This window comes from Nymphaea colorata, chromosome 2, assembly GCF_008831285.2.
Source record: "Nymphaea colorata isolate Beijing-Zhang1983 chromosome 2, ASM883128v2, whole genome shotgun sequence".
Taxonomy (NCBI): Eukaryota; Viridiplantae; Streptophyta; class Magnoliopsida; order Nymphaeales; family Nymphaeaceae; genus Nymphaea; species Nymphaea colorata.
Window position 1 is genome coordinate 4,247,019 of NC_045139.1, and position 22,274 is coordinate 4,269,292.

General features: G+C 36.9%; 2 protein-coding genes across 6 annotated transcripts; one reads left to right on the forward strand and one right to left on the reverse strand.

The window, feature by feature from the left end:
* The first annotated feature begins 2,847 nt into the window (after positions 1–2,847).
* Positions 2,848–13,167, forward strand: LOC116247896 (V-type proton ATPase subunit F). 5 transcript variants are annotated; one of them, XM_050076033.1, is made up of 6 exons: positions 2,848–2,929; positions 5,326–5,388; positions 9,359–9,441; positions 10,526–10,607; positions 11,459–11,541; positions 12,852–13,167. In XM_050076033.1, exons 3-6 carry the CDS (start codon positions 9,379–9,381, stop codon positions 13,014–13,016), a joined length of 393 nt encoding a protein of 130 aa, XP_049931990.1. In that variant the 5' UTR covers positions 2,848–2,929; positions 5,326–5,388; positions 9,359–9,378; the 3' UTR covers positions 13,017–13,167. The 5 variants fall into 5 exon arrangements, with proteins under 5 accessions (XP_049931990.1, XP_031476187.1, XP_031476188.1 ...); XM_031620327.2 differs by lacking the exon at positions 5,326–5,388 and having other exon boundaries at positions 2,859–2,929; XM_031620328.2 differs by lacking the exons at positions 2,848–2,929; positions 5,326–5,388; positions 12,852–13,167 and adding exons at positions 8,332–8,512; positions 12,314–12,713.
* A 1,840-nt stretch (positions 13,168–15,007) lies between these two features.
* On the reverse strand, positions 15,008–18,290 carry LOC116247895 (putative glutamine amidotransferase GAT1_2.1). Its single transcript, XM_031620324.2, has 4 exons — positions 17,994–18,290; positions 17,137–17,861; positions 15,791–15,988; positions 15,008–15,461 (listed from the first exon to the last, which is right to left on the reverse strand). The coding sequence occupies exons 1-4, from the start codon at positions 18,103–18,105 to the stop codon at positions 15,225–15,227; spliced, it is 1,272 nt and encodes a 423-aa protein (XP_031476184.1). The 5' UTR covers positions 18,106–18,290; the 3' UTR covers positions 15,008–15,224.
* Positions 18,291–22,274: the final 3,984 nt, after the last annotated feature.

Genomic DNA, 22,274 nt, shown 5'->3' on the forward strand with positions numbered 1-22,274 from the left:
CCACTGAAAGCCACGCGTACATATATAACTACAACTAAAGATTGTCATACATGCAGTCGCGGTTCAGATCTCATGGGCGCCATGCTCTTAATAAAAAACTAAAGCGAGGAGTAACCGACTGGGCTCGGCGAGGTACAGCCAATTGGTGGTAAGGTCAAGGTCTGGACTTCCCTTTGGCTGGTTCAAAAACAACTCATGGTATGGAAAGAGAAGGTGGTGAATAGTTTTAACAGTTGCAGTTTCTTGCATCTCTTCTGTCTCAATCTCCTGTTGGAAGGTGTCACTTAGACCGCTACAGCATTGATAGGAACAGATACTGAATAGCATCACTTAGGCATAACTCATCACATTTTGTTTGTCCTTATCCATTTTATGGCCTCACTAGTTGTTTCTATTGAGCGCCCATCGTCCAAAACAATGTAAAATTCGTCACTACCTGCTTTCAGCATGTGCCCATCGTTCAAAACAATGTAAAATCGATTCCAAGTGCATGAAACGGTCGGCTGAATTGAATTAAATATAATTGATCTGATGCAGTTCAATATTCTGAGTCAATTCTTCTCATCTTTTCCAATGAACCTAGTTTAAGAACTGACTCTCTTGCAACTTTGGTGTCAAGCATTAACTTTTGTAATCATTCACCAAGAATGTTGTCATGCTTGCTAGAGGCCTGATCCTACCAGGGAAACAGAAATGAATTCAAGCTGAACCACATGAGTCGGTTAGCCTATAAAACTTTGGCCCAAAATGGATCTTGAGTAAGTAAAAATATCAGTATCCTATTAAAAATAATTAAAAACGACATGCGTTCTTTTCATGTTCTCTAAATTTCAAATATTTTTTTGTATAAACAGTATGAAATTTCAATTGGCAGGTGAATACTAAAAAAACCAGCCCGATTTTTTATGCCCAAGAATTTTGGGGAATTTGATGGAAATTGGTAAAGGTTCAGTCCCCAAAAATGAGGTTGAAAAGAGGTTAGGACATAGAAAACTTTTTACAGTGAGAAAAATGTTATATGATATGATCAGAAATTAGTCTAAACAGATACAAAGTGACTTCAAGGAAAGAACAAAGTAGGTTGCTCTATATTTCACCATATCTCTGTGTCTTTCCTGTTACCTGCAGCAATTAGATGAGCCTGTCAAGTTTGCTTTGCTTCAACAATGGAGGAATTAGTTTGTCTCTGCTCTGCTCCTAAATTCATGGATTTGTGCGGTTTGTTTTTCTCAGGTGGTTGTGTAGGTGGCTGTGTAGAAGGCACATGGTTGGTTACATTTCTGTGGGTGCTACTCCTCTGGACTGTGGATAATGGAATTGATACACTTTAAGTTGATGGTGAACTGTACTGTACATAGGTCCCAATGCAGTCCAAGCAACCAAGGGCAGGGGGGATTGGGAGGGAGGTAGGGGCATTGGGGCAGTTTGAATTGGTTTGTGAATTTAAAGTTGGATTCTGATCGGATTTGCATTTTGAATTTAAAAACCAGATTCATATATAATATCGTTTTTTTCACTTAAAACTGAATATATGAATATTCAATAATTGAATATGATAATGTGCACATTCAATTTGAATCCACATCCATTGACATCTGCAAGGGCACTAGTCATAGGGTTTTAAAACGTGTGTCCAAAGGAATAATGACCTAGTAATGAGATTTCATAACAACAAAAGTATGAATAAGTCTCACATTTTGAGTATGGCATCTTCATGTTAGAGAGAGAGAGAACCAACTTTATCCCAAAGACTTAGACACTCATAGGAATCAAACTGATGACAGACCCTCTACCTACTCATCAGCTCGATCAGCTATACTGGGCCCGTGCTAACGGTGGCAAAACATTGGATTGCAAATAGAATGTTATACAAGCGGTCCTCCAATTTCATTATCACAATTCATTACCATCTTGAATAACTAGGTAGCCACTACTATCTGACAGTTTAACTTCTTTATTGATAAATATCACCAACTCTTTGAAACATGAAAGCTCCCTTGAAACCCAAAGTTGCTTTCAAACACCTTGTAGAGTCCGTTAATTATATTCAGTTGATATGAAACCCATGTTTTACCCAGCTAACCCAAGCTCAACCTTGGTTCTCTTTACAGTAAGATTTTTAGTAGAGGGGGCACTCACATACAAATATCTATAGTAATAAAAGAGATCTCTTCGTCTCCCGATGCTCTTATTGCACTCCAGTATGTAAGGGATGAGAACCAACTATTTAGCATCTATGTCACTTATTTAAGTATTTTATATATCATTAGTCTGATCATTTGTAGCAAATGTTTGTAATGACAAACTTGCAAAATGGATCTCTTTATCATAAAGAGATTTCTAAGGCACTGCATCTACAATGCAGAAAGACAGATAGTCCTAACTCGAACCCAGGGGCATAGATAGGTGGGGGTCATGTGGGACGTATGTTTCACATAGCTCATTTTATGAAAGCTTAAAGTAGTGGTTGAACTTAGGTGGATCTGTGTTCAATTCAATTGTATAGGACAACCCTACAAGTCCCAAGTGGCTTCATATCTAATTGAAAATTTATTAACTATATGCTTAGTGCTTCATAAAAAGAAAATTTCTGGCTTGACAATTGCTCAAGCCAACATGGTTTAGGCCATATATGCACAATGTGCAAAGTAAATTTGAATCATAGCAACAGAAACCAGTCATTTAAAAAAAAAAAGCGTTTAAAACGCTAAATGAGCTTAGAGTGACCGTGTTAAAACTGGAACAAATTTTAAAAACGACGTCGACTGATCTTGAGCTTTTGGGAAAGACTCAATAAAACGTCAATTCGATGTCGAGCTTTGGAAAAGAAGGACTTGGGCCTTAGAGTTTCGATTTGGAGAAGATACATGTCTGCTTAGGAAGACGTCGGAGAGGCTTTCTGCTGCGAGCTTGCCACCAGGGAGACAAGGTTAGAAGTTGGTTTTGATTTTCACTTTTCCTAAATAAGATTGTCCTCTTTTTCTCCCCACATACTTACCCACTGTTATCACAGGCTCACAGCAATTTCTGTTCCTGTTATTCAATTTGTTCTTCAGTGGATCACTACATTTTGTTAGACAGAATCATAGAAATAAAAAATATTGATTATTGAATGCGTTTTTTGTGTTTGTACTGTGTTAGTGCGTTTCCTATGAATCATTTAACCTGCTTTGTTTTAGATAGATATATTGGACATGTTCAATATATTCAACAAAACATATCGATTTTGTTTTTTCAATATATATAGACACATACGCATACTCTTTATGCTGATGCTTAGAAGAATCTGGTTGGTTCTTCTCCTCATAACTCCCGTCTATGCTGAACTGGAAATAGGAATTGCAACTGCCGGTGCAGCTGGACTGAACACCTGTGATAGTGCTTCTGGTGCTTCGAATTTTTTTTTTGTAGTCACTTTTTCCTAGTTGCCAGTCTGCTTCCGTTTTTCTAATTTATATTTGTTGCTTATATAGTTATTTTTTATCTCATCTTATTAGTTTTCTCATTTATTTTATGTTTCCTATTTTTTAGTATTTTTTTAATTTCTGAAACGTTTTCCATTTCTTCTCCTTCTCTTCCCAAAAGAACAAGCACGCCTCATTATACCTATGTAAAACCTGGCCATTTAAACCGGAAAACGATATTTATGGCTATGATTTTACTGTAAAAAATGGACATTAAACTGTAAAAAATGAACATTAAGTGCTTAAGCTAAATGTGGTTCTATTTGAGAAAAAACCATGCTAATTAGGTAGTCAGTCAGTCTTTGTGTTATATTTCCATCTTATTATGAGCCTGACCCTGTGTTCACTGCATCGACCTGCACTCACTGCATTGATAAATTAACTTACAAGAAATTAAATACTTTCAGTAATACAATTCCCAGAATTTACATACATTTTGATGCATTCGAGCGCTTATGCATCCTAATATCCCAATGTAATGGGAAACAAATCAACACAGTAAAAAAATCCAAAGAAACAGTAAGAGCAGGGTTGTTATGCTGCTCCGATATTGATTTAGTCTCACATTTCAGGTGCAGTTTGAAACGAAAAAGATATAAGTTGGATGTTGTCATGATACGCCTATATATTTTCAGCGTCACCAGATTTCACCCTCTTTCTGTCATTCATGTTAACTGAAATGTAAAAAGCCTGGAAATCTTGGATAGAGATACCACCATAACAAAAAACCAAATCAAAGTTGGCAACATTTTTAACAGGAGATGCATTGCATCATTATTGAGAAAACAAGTACTAGTCCTCCAAGAGGAAAATAAAGCCAAAAACATGCACACAGCACACTAGATCATCTCTAGCAGCATTTTGGCTCACACAAGCATGTCCTTATTGCTTCATATTGTAGAAAAGATAGCAAGATTTAACAGTTGGAATACTTAAGGCCACAATCAGCAGCAATCTTATGCCCAGAAGAAGAGTACATGTATGATTTGTAGCTAGGATTACTTGCATAGGAGCAGAAGCAAGACAACTGAGACTTGAGTGCACCGCAGCATGACGAAGTCGGCTTTCCACCTTCGTATGCAGGCAAGCAGGAACTTAGTGATGAGAGGCTACAAGTCCCAGCTGAGCTAGGCTGGACACTGACAATAAGAAGAACCAAGAGTAAGGGGCATATGACAGAACAAGCCTTGAGCTTCAGCCCCATCTTCAGAAACTAGCAGATGATGCAAGGAAACATAAGAAGGAAAACAAGTTTCTTGTAGGAGCAGGGAGTGAGTCTGGTAGTCGCTTCTCATTACAATTTATAGACTCCATTTGTAGCCGCAATCTTAGCATGTGTTATGAGGAAATAAGGCATACCCATAATGGCTCTCACACAGACAATCATGGTTCAGATCTCATGGTACTGCCTATTGGTGCTAAGTGGGTTAAAGTTTGGGTTTCTTTTTGAATGGTAAAAAAATAATTCATGGTAAGTATGAAAAGAGAGGGTGGTGAATTAGATTTAACACGTGCAGTATCTTGCATAATCTCTTGTTGGAAAGTGTCATTTAGGCTACATGGATAAGGACAGAACTGAACAGCATTTCTTGGATGTACCTCATCATACTTTTCTGTCCGTGTCCATTATATGGCCTCACTAATAGTTTCTATGATGTGCCCATAGTTCAAACAATGTAAAACCGATCTGAGCTGTTGGAATCGGCCCTGCCGACATTAAATTAAATCTAATCAATTTGATGCATTTCAATTTTCTAAACCTCTTTCTTAGTCTCTTCTACAATGAATATAGTCTCACACAGACTTCATCAACATTGGTTCAAACAAATTTATAATCATTCGGTGGAAAGTTTTCTTGCAGACTGGAAATTGATCCTGCCAGGAGAACAGAAGAAACAGGTTCAACTCCATATCTGGTTAGCCTGTAAGTTTATGATCTAGACTGGTTCTGTAGCATGTGAAATTTATCATTTTCTAGTAAGAAAGAAATTAAGGAAGACAGAAAGTGATAGGGCATAGGCATACATATGCATGCTTGCAAATGTGTGTGTACACTCATACATGACTAATTACTCAATTAGGTCTAATAATTGGGAGGTATCATTATGAAGTTGCCAGTTGGGTTGTCGAAGTTTCTAGCCGGACATTAGAATGACTGAAGCTGCAGACTGGTTTTATAATGATGCTCCAACTGTGTCACAAGGAATTTTAGGATGGAATGACAAGAGCATTGAAACCTTATTTTGAGCACTGAACTAACTAGTTTGTCCACCAACCCACCATGGCTTATCCCAAACTTTTGTTCCTCAAATACAAGAAATAGTTCTAGTCATGGACGCACATTGCCGATTACTTTTGAAAGATCTGCAGAATTTTTTTACCAGATTTCAAGTGTTTGATACAGCCAGAAGTGCAGGTACTGCTTTGTCCTGACAAGATTGTTTTGTCTGTGGTATTTTCACATTATGAATGTGATATGCATTCTTTGGGTACTTCTTCTCATAAACAAATTTATAATTTAATTGCCCATCTAAGAATCTACTGAAAAATGAAAAAAGAAAATATTTACACCAGATTTTTGCCTTGCCAAGAAAGCCCTCCTGCTAAGGGGTTGCTTTACATGCATCTTGTTATAGATCCCTCGAACCTCAACTTGGCAAGACATTCTCTAAGTATTGAATTCAATTCAAATGTGTTACATCAACCAACCTGCATAATGTATTTTTATTATGAAATGCCTACTGTTCGTAAATGAGGTGAGTGGAAATCCAAACTGAAGAGCAAATCTAATATTTTTTTTGGTATACCTCTTTGATTTTGAATGGGTATTTGTTTACCGCCCCTTTCACTTTCCCATATTGGTGACTGCAAATGTCCTTTCATTTTAGGTGTTAGTATACTTTCATTACATTTACAACTTTGTAGTACCAAGTGCCTGGTCTAAATTATTGGGCAACATATAGGCAGTGACCTGATCTCAATTCCTTCAATTATAGAAGCTACAGTTTGCTCTGGCTTTTGCAATAATTGACCCAACACCCTTGGGTCTAACCATGAGTTTATACCCTTTTTTCTAAAAAGACATGCGTTGACTCCAAAGCTAATAGGTTTTCAGTCTTTGACAGAACTCGAGTGCCATTCAAATAGGACACTGACTGCCCCAGAAAATCAACAATTGTTTTTGATTTCTTTCTATGAAAACAGTGATGAAATTCAACAGTGTTTTCTATTTGTCTTTTAGAACCCCTCTAGAGACAGTTGATGTATTCTTCCTCACTAATTATGAATGGAAAACTTTGTTCATGAAATAAGAACAGAAAAGGACAAGGACTCCCACCAATTGATGATCAATTATTAAGAAACACCAATTATAGACGAGGATGAAAATGAAGCTAATAGTACAAAAAATTTCTTAGCTAATTTGATCATGCTATTGACCTAGATTGTTGGATCCACATTTTGCATCTATCTTTGTGAGCTTTCATACTGAAAAAGTCAAGTAAATGATTAATATTTTTACAGTTGCCTAGAAGATTTCTATTCAACTAACCAACTTCGGTTAGACTTAATATTTTAAATGAAGAAAACCAATAATTAAACATATAACGTGTGTCCATGTGCCTAACTTTAGCTTACTTTTTATTGTAGAAAAATGCTATAATCGTTAATGTCATCAACTTTGTTCTAGCGAGATTAAGTTAATGACAGTATAGGCAACTCAAGAGCAAATTTGATTGCTTAGGTAACTCATTTGGAGGGATGACAATAAATCAGACTTTGATATAGACTAAACAGTTTTAAAAAAAATGGATATGAAAAAAAAAACTTTAACATTTGATTAAAAGATCAGATGGAATTCAGATTTTGGAAACGACATCTGATCAGATTTGGTTTAAATAAATATCTGATTAGATTTGAATTCAGATTAAGATTGGATCTAATTTTAAATAAATATCTTATATCCAATGTCGTACATTTTGAAAATCGGTTCTTGACATATCATAAGGTTGTTCAAATTCATCTTAGAAGTCGGATGCAGATTCAGATACAAATTTATATATTAGATTTAGACCGGATTTGGATTGTAAATTCAGTTTTTGATTTATGTATGGTATTAAATTTTTTCATTTGCATTTAAATGAAAAAAAGGCATATATGGTTAAGAGTAAATAAATCCTTTTCAAATCAGATCAATTGAGGCATCCCAGTTTATCTGTGAAGACAAGAAGTTTGGTATGATACAAGTCACTTAACAGTTGTTACTTAATGCTGCATAACTTTTCCAAGTTCAACATACTTACATATATAATCTGTGGACTTTTTAAGACTTTATGTTTGCGCCGAAGGAGTTCGATTGAAAATCTCGAACTTTTTTTTTCCTAAACTAACCAATTAGAAACAAATATCCGAGCAATCAAACTTAGGGACGCAAAAATAGGAACTAAGAATCTACTTGACTTTAGACTTTCACTTATATCGCCTGATCTTTTATTTTTAAGCCTAAAAACAATTCAAAATATTTTAAATTAATTTAAAATTTAAATGGAAAACCTATGTCAACCTTGGCCTATATGGCAGGTATCGTCTGGTATGCTCCAATACCCAGTGACATTAAATTATTAATAACACTGATGTACATATCAGTCGGCCAGTATACTTGGTAACAGCTTGTATTTGCTTGGCAGAATGAATTATAAATGTTCATTTTAAATTTTTATTAAAATGCCAAATTCTCAGTTCATCTTCTCCCCGTGAGTTTTTCTTTTTCATGTTTAATTTTTATTACCACTTTTTTTTTTCCCGTGGGGCCGAGAGTTCTTTTTTTGTGGGAGATTCAATAGAATCGATACATGGACTGAGATCGGATCTCGCGGCTTTACACGATTGAGAAATTTGTGGGTTCCATTCCAAACGGTGGGCGATGAACAACACGGACGGCTGCGATTAGAGAGCACAACCTTCTTTGTTTTCGTCAAACGACTTGTTCAGTAATACCTCTCTCTCTCTCTCTCTTCTCTGCGGACGGAGGAACAAGAGAAAAGGAAAGGGTACGATTTTCTAAAAAAAGGGGTCCTCTTTTTCTAGTTTTCCATTCGAGATTATGGTTTTCTTATGTCGTAGCTCCGATTATTCGTTGTAGTTTTCGGACGACGAATTGGGTGTTCATATGTGTTTGTGGGACCATTGGCATAGTTCGTTGTTTTGGTTGTAAATAATCTCTTTGGTTCTTTATTCTGTTGTTTGATCCATTGGAAATTTTGGAGAAGGGATTACTTCAGGCGAAGGAGGATCAATGAATTGACCAGAGCCGACGGAGGAATGGGTTTTTCTATCGAGGGTGGCAGTGGTTGATGGTGGAATTTGTTGATTTTTTTCCTTGGATTTGGCTAGTGGGTGCTGTGGTATTGTTGAGAAAGGCGCCATCTCTTGGTAACGGACCAGAAGCAAAGGAATCAAAGGAACGACAATGAGATATCTGCTGGGGTGAATCCAACTTGGTCGCAGAAGAAGGTATTGGGGGCTTAGCAAAGGAAAAGATGGTACAAAGTTGGGGATTCAGGGGTCTGTCGATGCCTGTCCGTTGTGTGGAAAGTTTGAATTGAAATCGAAATTTTCCAGATTGGAAACCGGAAATGTTCATTCTTTTGGCTGGTGTATCAGGACATCTGTAACATTGATTTATTTCTTCGTGATTTCTCCTCGTTGCTGCGTTTATGAACAAATCAAGTAACCCTTGTTTCTTTTTTCTATCTGCTCTTTTCTGGATGTATTGGTTGGCGCAGGCTAAGTTACTACTTCTAGCGAATTGGGTCTCCGTTACTCCATACTCTTTTGTAGTGTTGCTTCCGTGCAGTGATGAATAATTGGATAACATGGACTTGTTTCCACTGTAGATTAACGAATAGGAGGGTTCATGGCAAACAGAGGCAATATCCCTACTAGCAACTCGGCGCTTATTGCCATGATTGCCGATGAGGTAATCATGTAAACTTGTTGTGAGGATGCTATAGCCTGTGTGCTACTCTGTCGGCTACAAAAATTTTCTATTGTTCTGTATCATGAAAAGTTGTTTGTTCATTGGTTTTTGCAGATTTCCAACAGTTTATGTTCAGTATATCTATATTTTACAATTTGGAGGGTCATATTGATTTCATATGTTCTTGTTTGCTCAACAGTATATGCTCATTAACTGCCAACGAAAAGGATGTCTTGTTTCCTTTCGGAATGAACGTCATCTATTCTTAGGGTCAAATTGTGTGCCTTTGTTGTGTTTGTGGAACTGGCCTGGACGGTATCATTTTACGGTATAGTTATATGGACCATTATTTGTCAAAAACAAAAAATACATAGCCCATTAGAAGCATCTGTAAATGTTGGACGGAAATGGAGGTTTTCAAATGGCTACACATGCCAGCAGGTACTGCAAATCCAAATTTGTCTTGGTCATGTAAAAGCTAATGAAGCAGTAAAAAACTTCCTTTTGCCTTTTTGTCCTAGTGGATTAGATGGATGCCATGCTTAACAGCCATTAGAACAGAAAAGCTCCAGTGAGCTTATATTATATACTTACTTCACTTTACGTGAGCTAATGTATCAAACCAAGAATCTGGAAAGGTTCCTTGTTATTTTTTAAAGAGCTCTTATCCTTCCCTAAAGCCATTTCTAGATACATGTTTGCTTTAATCACTATCAAAAAATTAGTTAGCCAACAGTGACTGCACTTTTAAGAACTATGCATTGTGAATTGGAAAGTGAAATTTACTAAAATGATTTCACCCTACTGAAGTTTTGGTTCACCTTTCTTTGAAGAAGGTTCTTTTTTGCATGCTTTAAGGAGAGAAAGCAATTTTGATATACTCAAACATCTCTTTTCTAACCACAGCATTTGCATGTGGCTATAAACAATGATGCTGCTGCTGCTGTTGCTGTTCTGATGACCTTTTTTATGGTTGCGAACTCTTTGAAATATGGGTTGATGTGAATATCATTGGCTTCACAACTTAGTCCCTTCTGTATGAAACATTTTGTCTATCTGGACTTGATTCTTGTTGTTTATGTAGGATACTGTCACTGGATTCTTGCTAGCTGGCGTTGGGAATGTTGATCTTAGAAGGAAGACAAATTACCTCATCGTGGACTCAAGTATGGTTGTTTTGGCAAATATATTCACAAATGTGCACACAACAGATAGAGATACATTCTTATGCTTTAGATGTTTCTCTTTATCCTGCTCCTTTTGTATGTACACAACATATGTTTTATTATCTGACTAACCGTGGCATTTTAAATGTTTTCTTTTTTCTTTTTTATCTTCATAGTCCATATCATGGAAAGTGGAAACTACTTATACGTACCCTTTAGATGTTTAGATTAGTTTCAGCAACCATAAAGCTGCTTTAAGCCTTTAACTGTTGTCGTGCATCTTTTGATACTTATGTCTAGTTTATAACTTTATTCATTCATATGGTCAATAGTTGTTATGTCAAAATGCGTTTCAATTTCCCTAAGCCTCAATCAGGTTGAGGCATGGTGGATCTATAAATGTTGATGCTCCCTCCTGTTGTGTCTGAGTTGTTTTACCTTGTATTTGCACAAGCAGCCTAAACTTGCATTTCCATGGTTGTTCTACAGTTGTACCTAAGCCTTTTAGCCTGACCTGAAGTGGGATTTATTGTATTTGAGAAAAATTAGAGAAATTCTGGCAGAGGTACAGAAAGTTAACTGCATTTGAAGTTCTTAATTTTGACTATTCTTGAAAATTTTGAACTGTAGCTTTTCTGCTTTACTGAAAGCACATCCAGGAAGTTTAAATTTTGTTTGTTGGTTGTATTGACTGCATAAGTGCACCCACTTGACAGATCCTATATGAGCTCGTAGTTTTTGTGGTCATCCAATACCATGTAGAGAAATTTTTGGTTTCATGTATGCTATACAAAGAGAACCACACATATGCTGGTTATCTGTTACTTATGAGTTGTTATTTTGTGTTGTAGAGACAACTGTGAAAGCAATTGAAGACGCATTCAAAGAGTTCACCACAAAGGAGGATATTGCTATTGTGCTGATTAGCCAATATGTAAGTCTATGCTTTTAAGATGCAACTCATGAAAAAGCTAGGGACATAAAATATGTTATTCTGTTGATGTTTCTACACAGCGCATAGCATTTCACCATACTTATCTAGACTTGTAGAATATTCTTTGCATACTGAACTTCCAATATGGTATTTAATTATGTTCTAGGTTCCAGTCATGGTACCTTGAAATTCTTACTTTCGGCATTTATTTTGAACTGTGCCAGTGTGAATTATAAGTCACAGCAATATACACCTTGTATATTTAGACATATATTTCAAAGTCTCAAGGTTTGACATTGGGAAAGCATGTGATACTGGTCAGAGAAAGTGGTCTTCCTGTTTGCACAACAAGATTCCTTATGTTCAGCATGTATACAAAGATTGCATTGAGCGACTCAGTTCTCATTTGTCAATGATGTGCTACCATGGTAGTCTTCAACTTTTGAACGGTGGCATTTTGAGTGTCGTGCTTTTCTCAACGAGCAGTTTTTAAATGTTATTTCCAGTGCTGGAGCCAGAAATTTTTGGTTAAGGGGCACTAATATGTTTTGTAGAACTTACAAATTAAAACAAGCACTATTTAAAAAGCACATCCATGGTTTCTCTTTCTTGTCCACCAACCCTGTAGCTGCAGCTTCATTCTGCCAGTAAGTCTTATCTGTACTGCTGGATTCTGTCAAATTGACGACATTGTCTTGAGGAGATTGAGAATAATTTGGCACCCTTGCATGTCCCGGTTTGCTGATCATCTGAAAGTTGTTCGTGGCCACAGATGAACTCAAACCTGATGAACACTGAAGAAGAAGCTGCAGCTTGTTTAGTCAGGGGCCAAACTGCCGAAGGCACTGTTTTGTTTTCATCTAACCAAATGGAAAGGGGCTGCCAGCTAGGCACCTGAGGGGCACTGACCTGGGTTCAGTGGGGGCTCCCATATGCTGGACCTGTGTTTGGATCCTTTCTCAGTTGAGAACCCATGGGCCCATGTGGGCAACTGCTCGCACAAGCCTGCATGTGGCTATACTACTGGTTTTCTTCTTCTTCTTTTTTTTCTTTTGTTCTTCCTTTTTCCACATTACTAGTGTGTTTACGTTTGCACCATGAAGATACTTCCTGAGCCGTGTACTTCTCATTGTTTTCAAAGCAAAAATGTACATATACTTTGACCATTCTTATTTGTTTCCTCCACAACAGATACTTTCAGACTTCAATCATGCGATCCATGAACTTTTAGAATTCGATAGAAATACCTTCTTTTAATCTGTAAAGGACTTGATTTAATTTTTGTCATTATGTACTCTGTGGTTGGTTAGGTTGCAAATATGATAAGGTTTCTGGTCGACAGCTACAACAAGCCAGTTCCTGCAATCTTGGAGATTCCTTCGAAGGACCATCCTTATGACCCAAATCAGGATTCAGTTCTTTCCCGTGTGAAGTACTTATTTTCTGCAGAGTCTGTGGCTTCCGGGAGGCGTTGAAATTTCAACTTTTGCCTATTGTAGTGTCCTACAGATCACATTTTAGCTCTCTTCTCTTTACCGTATTACACTTGCGATCTCTCTCTCTCTGTAAGCTGCTGCCTGCAATTGCATAGAGAATTTTCCTTGAAATAAAAAAAAATGCTGGTTACATGGTGTTGTGCATATTTATTGCAGCGCATAACTTATAAAAATGCCTTCTCCAATTGACTTGTTTTACAAGTGCTCTCTCTCTCTCTCTTTCTTGTCTTTAAATTTTGCTATATATTTTCATTTTATCGATAATCTCTCTCTCTCTCTCTTAGATTGACTAGCCTCCCGATTCCTCCAAACATGGTACCTTGTTCAACTTGAAGCCTGAATGTTTCAAGCTAACTTCCCGTCCAGGTGAATGGAGCTCTTGTTGGTACAAGAATTTTCACTTTTGCAGATAGAAAACAATGGCTACATTTGATTTTTTAGCTAGGTCAAGAGATTCCTATCATGTATCTGCCTTTTAGCAAGCTTTGAAGTTCATAAATTCCGTGATGATCCTGCTACCTGCAGATAGTAATTCCCATCCATGGCGCCCCTTGGGCTCTGTTAAACAGGTCGGCCATACCAAATGGGCAGAACCTTTGTATTGTAATTTTCTGCTGTCATGGTTGTCGAAGGACTCACATTGGGTTCCTAGTCGAGGATATGAATATGAACTCATCTACTTTCATGTGCTCATTACACTCTCAGGGGTCCAGTTCCTGTTTAAACTACCAATCTATGGAGAAGATGCTTTAGAACATGGCACATCGTGAATTTTAACAAGAATGTTTAAGTATTCAAAATGAATTTGTCTTCCTTTTTTTCTTTTCGGACATTTTCTTTTGGAAGGCAGTTGGTCAGAACTGAGAATAATGTTGCATATAATGGGTTCAGTGCTGTATCGTCGATCGACATGTACCATGACATATTTGCTCGTCTTTTATTTTCGTTTCATAAAGTTAAGAATCATTTAAAATATTTTAATTTGATTGAAAACAAATGAAGAACAAACCTTTATCGACCTTTTGTACCTGCAAGGAGTTGATATATACCGGCCAAAATGATCCAAAATATCGCGACATTGTTCTAAAAGATTATTTGTCACTAGAACAATGACAAAGGTTGCCACATCCCAGAAAAAAGGAAAGGCCACGAGTTCTTGGCCAAAGAAAAACATGCTGCCTAGGAGGTTGTCCTATCCAAGGACAACTGGGCAAGATGAGGACGCAACATATATGATGGCAAATTCTAGCACGTATCAAAGACAAGTGTAGTCTTTTAGCTGTGCAATTTGAAGCCATCATCATCACGACATACATATATATATATATATATATATATAAAGAGAAGGAAGAAATTGGTTGGCACTAAACACTAAGATGTTAAGTAGCAAGAAATAATCGTAGCCTTTGATTTTTTTTAGATCCACTGTTGAAGAAAAACAAAGAAAAAAAGTATGAACTAATACTATATAACAAAACACCCCACCACCCTTTTATTCTTTTTTACTAGTGATCTCGAAATTATTAAGACTCCAAATTATTAAGACTGAGATTGTTCTTATCCATCTAACATCTAAGAGTCACATACAATTTTTTTTTCAGTTCATCATTGAAAATTGTATAACTTTTGATGGAACAACAGAAACATGCTTAAATTTGAAGTTTCTTCATTACTTTAAAGGCTTTTTAAAGTAATTCAGACTGTTAAATATAACATATTTTAAACCTAAATGCATTTTTCTTAACTTCTCTGTGTTATCAGTTAAACTGAGTTTAAGCATACCTTTACCACTCGATGCTAAGAGATGCATATATCAAACACAACTTGCTTTTGATAGCTTCATGTCTCAGGTACGATGTTTAGACAAAAAGTGGATCTCGGTATAGAGAATGAAGCATGCTACCACTTGCGCATACATTGAACATAGATTGCTGCATCTAATGGATTCATACCTCAGATCCACACTGCTCTAAAATTTGAATTTTCAACAGTAGAATGAAGTGTAAATGAAATTTACATGATCATTAAATCATTGCAGTCATGTATTCTTGATCGATCATCCTTTTTGATCCTTCAATTGCAGATCATTCTCATATCCGCCAGGAGGAAGGATCCGCAGATGGGTACCCCTGTTTGGGGTTGAAGACGCTTGCACGCGCAGCTAGCCGAAGCTTCCTAGTTCGACATCTAGGAAGGCGCCATGAGTTTCTTCTCCAAGATCTCAGAGCAAATGTGACTCATAACGCTATAGAAGGAGAGCAGATCAGAAAGCTGTTCAATTGACATATTGGACATCATCTTCCTTGCTGCAATCTCCCTCTCTTCATTCATCTTCAGCTTTTCCATGTAAGCGGACGCGTTCCTGACAGTAGCTCCCATCTGCTTCAACCGCTTCTCCTGCTGTATGCTCAGAGCAGCACTTGACTGAAGACAAAAGGAAAACAACCAACAATGTCAACCACCATGGAAAGGGAAACTAATTTGATAAGTACCCATTAGTTTAATAAACTGTTGGGGAACAGAGTGTTGTAGGGAATAACAGCTGTGTTCCGGGTTAAGCAATGTTCTCTGGCATTTGGTGTTGATGGTGTTGACAATGAAACTCCATTCTCAAAATCATGGTTTAACCTCAATCTGATTGCTCGCAATCCGCAATGGAAATCATGTTTCCTTATGAATTCAGAGATGCCAAACGCAGATGACTAATTTCAGGGTAAGAAATTGTATAGAAGCTCATTTTTTGGAAATCTTGCCTCTAGAAACGCTGCTCCCGCTTCTAAATCTTCGTCTCCAATGGGCCTTCTGGTGCTACCAGCCGTGTACATATCCTTCGCCATCGAAAAACTCCGGACAATTATCTTTCTCTTCTTCTCCATCTCTCCGTCGAGCTTTGTGGCCTTCACCTCACCATTCACCTTCTTCTGGTAGGCAATCACAGCCTTGACGAATTCCTGTTAAAGCCATTATGATCAGAACAGGGGAACAGTTCAGTTACATTAAGATCGCAAATCAACTTGTCATGTTCACCATTAAGCTGGCAAAGCATTTTGAGTTTGTGGGATGGCATAATCTATCAAGGTATGGGAAGCAGCCAGTTAAAAAGAACTCAGAAATTCAAAACCATAACGTTCTTCTGTCCGAGCGTTAATGGTAGGATTCTACCTTCTTGTTCTTCCTACTGCATTAACAATTAGTTCATCTGCCATCAATGTCATTTCCGCCATTAGCTTTCCCTATAGCCATGTAAATTCTGCCTTCAAGGATCTTCAATTCAATGTGGGTATCATCCAACTCTGATCATCCAATTCAATGCGGGAATCATCCTCCTCTAACGTGTGTGTGCCCATCGTTCTACATGACAGTTCTATTGAGGACTCTCGAATTCTTGACTACCGTCAGTGTGATATAAACGTAAGGTGCCCATCTCAGCTGTTCCAGATTCAATCCAGATTAGCTTTCAAAGAAAGAAAAAAAGAGAAGTTGTTATGAATTACTCTCAATGTCAATCTAAAACAAAACAGGGGCTAGAATTGTTCCTTAGAAGTTTAAACGAGTTTGCCACCTACGAATTTGTTATATACCAATTCTTTTGATCTATACATAGAGAAAATGGTAGGCGTTAGAAACTTACATTTTACACGGATAAGGAACAATGTTGATTCTTATATACGGATGTTGAAACGACTTTGGAAAGAAAGATAAAGAGAAAAATATGATGAGACATTCATCTGGTATTAAAAATATGTCTAGTATTAGTCCACACTTTTTTTCTTCTTTTTTCTCTTTTCTTTTTTCTCAACCACTCACCTAAAGAAGATTACGCTGAGATAATTCATCATCCATTTAACTTAACACCTACCAGTCACATAGACTAAGTAGAAATATTGGTAGGTACGTGACCTTTACATGCATGATTCAAAAGTAAGGAATTATCTTACCAAATGAAAGGTTAAGGAAATAAAAAAGATCAAACCAATATGATTCTATATATATATATATATGGTCCATCATTCATATATGGGCAGTTCTGCTGCACGTACGTCGGATGCAGAAAAGAAAGAAAGCTAAACAAAATTTATATGAAAGATTGTGTGATTACCTGATACGCAGAAGGGCAACCAGGGTAGTCGAAAACCATCTCTGAATCCCCATGCCTCATCCTCTCAGGATGAAATTGCAGACCCATGATGAACTTCCCTTCCTCCGGATTATACGCATCCGGATCGTAGAAGGCCTCCACCAACCCATCTGCTGCAAAGGCCATGGGCACGAACCTCTCAGCCAGCCTCTTCACCCCTTGATGGTGATAACTGTTGACTCTCAGCTCCATGTCTTCTCCCAGAGAGTCCCTGAACCACAACTCCAATGGCGTCCTCTCCAGAACCTTTACGGTATGTCTGTGGCCGTCGTAATTCTCGTAGTCTATGTGACTCACCTTCTCCCTGCCGCTTCTCGCGAGCTCCTTCTCCACGTCCTGGTAGAGGGTGCCCCCGCAGGCGACGTTGAGGATCTGAGACCCTCTGCAGATCCCCAAGTAGGGTATGTTCCTCTCCAGGCACAGCTTTGCCAGTTGCAGCTCGATGGAGTCCTTCTCCTTGTCAATGGCGGTGTCGCTGGAGTGCAGCCGCTTGATCTCCTCCATCTCCTGCGGTGAGAAGCCGTCGAAATCGGACTCATAGAGGGAGGGATCCACGTCCTCTCCTTCACAGAGGAGCACCCCATGGATGGGCTCGAAGCTCTCCAGGAGCATGTGGATGCCTGCGACTCTTGGGACTATTACAGGGACGGCGCCATAGTTGACGATGAGATCAAGATGGTATTCGCCTGAAAACCGAATGGAAATCGAAGGAATCAGAATTTCAGACGATAATCTGAAATGGGTAGCATCTAGAATTCACCAAACCTACATTAAAAGGAAGTTTGGAGATTCGAGTTTGTTAGTTTTCTTCGATTTACCTACAAAATCGACGAACTTGTTCTTGCGGACGCATCTTCTTGAGACGATGAGGACTCTTGGCATGACCATGGAGAGCTCCCTGGTGGCCATCATGTCTTTGAAATTGCCCATCTTGATGATGGTGCAGTGATCTGATGACGGTGGTGGTGGTGGTGGACGGATGATGGCGGTGATGGATGAACGGAAGATGTATCGATGGGCACAGCAGAGATTCACGGTGCAAGATTGGAGGAGGAAGAGACTATTTATAGAGAGAGAACAAGGTGTCTTGGTTCTAATGGCTGCATGGATCTTGCAGAGATTAACGATTCAGAGAGAAGACATTTGGCAAATCCAGCAAATTTTTTTCCTCTTCGTTTTTCAAATTTAAAACCTGGGAAGGCCTTATCCTTTTTTTATCATTTTTTAAATTAGATAACTTTTAACAACTTTTTTAATCTTGGTTTGGTGCTTGACTGAATTAGTTATGCTTTTGACTGAGTTAGGTAGATGATCCCTATAAGAGTTTAACCTCCCAAAATTTTACTTAATCTTAGATTTTCAATGCATTTGTATCGCTATCTAAGACACGCAGATGTCCGAGAAAAATGTAAACAAGATAAAGATTAAGAGGAAATCCTATTGAAATTTTGGTTACTTCTTTGTTGTCATATTTGAATTGAAAAATCTATCATAACTTCATCCAAACCCAACATTTTGAATTTAATATATACATAATTCTAACTTTAAAAACAAGCCGAAATCTTGAGAGTACAAAGAAAACTATTCCTCTTAAATAACTTTTTTTGAAAAAAAAAATCATGTGATTTAAATTAAATTGTTCAAATCCAAAACGTTTACGGCAACATTATTGACGGTTGGTAGTAGAAAGAAGCAGTACCAGTTGAAGCCTTCTGGGCGCCGCGTACAACATTTAATAAAAGTGGCATCCGAATATTTCCTATTTTTTCTTTTATTTTTTATATTTTTAAAATTTAAATTTTTTACTGGAATATGTTTCTGAGGTTTGCTTAAAAGCTCTTGCTAGGCACAAACTTTTTTTGTTTTTTTTCACTGAAATTGTGTTTAAAATTAATTTGTAGCTGTGCAGGATCTTAATTACCAGTGATTTCAAAAATATTATGTTGTAATTGCAAAAGTTTTATTTGCTTATTTTTTTTTGTTTTCCAAATTTGGATCGAGCTCAGTCACGTGATTCATCTTATCAGCGTGGTGGGCTCCACTCAAGTGCCCGAGGTGTCATCGCTTACGTGGGGCGATATGTACGGGGGTCCATATCCGTCCAGTCGACGCTGAGCTGTCATTGACCCGGGTCCAAGTACGACAAATTAAATGGATCCGGTGACGATCCAAATCAAACTGAGTCGATCCGATATATTCCTTGCCTATCTGATCGAAACTTTAAAAAATATATGTTTTTGAAAATTAACAATCGAACTGTAAAAGTAAGCCTTACATTTAAAAACCGGATTTGAATTCGGATGTGAATTTAAAAGCCAAGTTGAGATATCCAATAAATCAGATATTTAAAAATTGAATATATTACCGTCCTTAAACATAGGTGTTAAATCAATTTGGTTCTCTGCCCATTGACGGATGCCAAGTTTCGTACACTATTTATTTTTGTTTTCAATTTTCTAAATTCCGTTATCTATTATTTTAATCGTTGTTGCGTTTTTAAAATCTTTAAATTATATAAAACAATATTTTATGTTGGTTTATAACTGATTTCGTTCAGCCGTATGAATTGGACTCGGAAATTTTGGATCTAAATTTTGATTTCATTCAAGTGTTTTTAGAAGGTGAAGTTTTTTTTCAAGTATAATATGACCAGCTTGAAAAACCAAGAAAAATATAAAAATATAATAAATTTTAAATTTTTTTAAAAAACTAAAATGAAACAAAAATAAAATAAGTGAGAAATTAATAATACAAACATCATAAGTAGATTTGCAACAAATAAAAAAAAACTGTTTGACATTAAAAAATTTTTTAAAAAAAAGTGAAAAAACGAAAAAAATATTAAAAACACGTTTTTTCGTTTTTAATGTTTTTTTAAAGTGTTTTTTAAAAGTTTTAAACAATCACTTAATTTATCGCATTTAAAAAAAAAACGAGTTTTTTGTAATTCTGATTTGCTACAGAGGAATGAGGCCCAAATTCTATTTATGTGATTGGCTAGTTGTATCAGTCCAAATCCAAATCCACTTGAATCGGTTCAAATAGCGGTAATAGTGGCTGAAAAGCAGCCACGTGTTAATTTTTAAATAAATAGGCAACTTCTCAACCAAACGTCTTATTATAATAATTACGATATATATTAAAAAAAAAAACCCAAAAAACGGAGAAAACTTGATGAACTTCATGAACTGCTTGTGAATGCTGTTCGCAACAACTATCACGATTTCCTGGTGAAAATGTCTAGAAAAAGATTTAATTAATTAAAGATGTCAATGACACCGATTTAAATCGGGAAATTGGTTGACTTATATCCAAATACGGATCAATAAACAGAGAAAATTGAATTAATTAAATGCGTGGTTGTTGGTAAGACTTTCGAGTTGATGGGAGTCAAAATTTGTCCGCTAATCAGATAGTTATGATAAATTCACCTGACTTATTTCGAGTAAGTAGGAAGTTAACGACCATCATTAAAAAGAGGTCCGAAGGCTCCGCCATTCCTTCATGAAAATCCATGTTCATTCTTGAAGTAAAAGGCTTCAAAGGTTCCAGATTATGTGAAAAAAGCAAAAACACTTAAATTGACTTTTTTTTTTCAATAATTTCAAAAATGTCCCATTTGGCGTACATTTGTTGCGTAACCAGGCGAGCACACACGACTCAAACTCCTATTGCAAGGGGCCGGTGCTGCTGGGATTCGAAGCACTGGCCAGCCGCTCGTGAACTCTGGCTCAACCACATGCACCAACCCACTTTAAGCTCGCGCGAGGAATCAAGGCAACTATTTGATGCCTTCTGGAATCAGTAGATCACAGTGCGATCGAGGTATATTTTATTCATGTTTTTTATTGATTAAATTGTTAACTAAAGTGATGTTTGGTTGCTTCAAATCTAAAATTTAATGCTGATATTACATTTGCTTTGACAATGGATGGAATTTAATATCCGATTTTTTTGGAACAATTGAATCAAATATTTGTTCCAAGTCAGATAATATTGACATCCATATTACCAATTCATTCTAAAAACATTAAACTTGTTATGATTCAAATGAACCGCTTTGATTGACAAAATTACAATTAAGCTTGGGCACGGGCTCGGGTACCCAGCCTGAAAAAGTAGAACCAGCCTAGCCGGACCATTTTTTTAATTTTTAAATTATTATTATTAAAAATGTATTTTATATTCAAAAATTGTCATTTTATATTAAAAAATATTTCTTATTTTAATCGGGCGGGTTGGGTATCAGGTATTGGGTTAGGGCTAGGGCTCGAGTTTCGAGCATGAAGCCGAGCCATGCCAGCCGGATGCCCAAGTCTACTTATAATCAAGGCCATGTACGATCGCTTTGAATTTAAAATTCTGGGTTGACCTAAGATACCCATTAAAAGAAATATACCATCTAAACAAACAGTGGATTTCAAATTCAAGGTTTTCAAATCTGTTGTATATGGGAAAACCATGGATCTAAAATACCTCAAAAAAAGAGTCAGACGAGTGATCTAGGGCTTTCCAATCTCAGCCGATCTTGGATTAGATGCCCTGGATGCTTAAAACCAAGGGAATTAAAGTCAATAGAAATAAAAATTGAACAAATATCAGTTAAAAAATGTAACTCATACTTCAATGGAGAAAAAAATAATATGTTTGATAGGCGTTATCAAATTTTTAAATTGTTTATTTAACGGATAATGTTCTTTATAGTCATAAATATGACAGATTTTTTCAACACATTCAACTTATCAGCACAAAACTCGTACTACACTTAGCAGCACTGTTCATTCTTCTAGATGAAACGTATTTAATCGGAACATAATTGTGTTTTACAATTTCAAGTGTGCTTCAATCTTTAAAATTTAAAAGTTATTTTGACCAAATTAAAGATAACTGCATGGGTGTCATTCCCACGATTTATTCTTTTTGTGTATTTGCAGCAAACCATGGGAGACGCGGCAAAGTTTCTCATTCCAAGCGGACTTCTTGGACAACAAAAAATAACAATATTAAATTATCAACTTTTTTAAGTCTATAATTTAAACGGGCCGACTTTTTTAAGCCTTGCTTGGCCCACGCGGTGCCGAAGGCATTATCACTGCGCT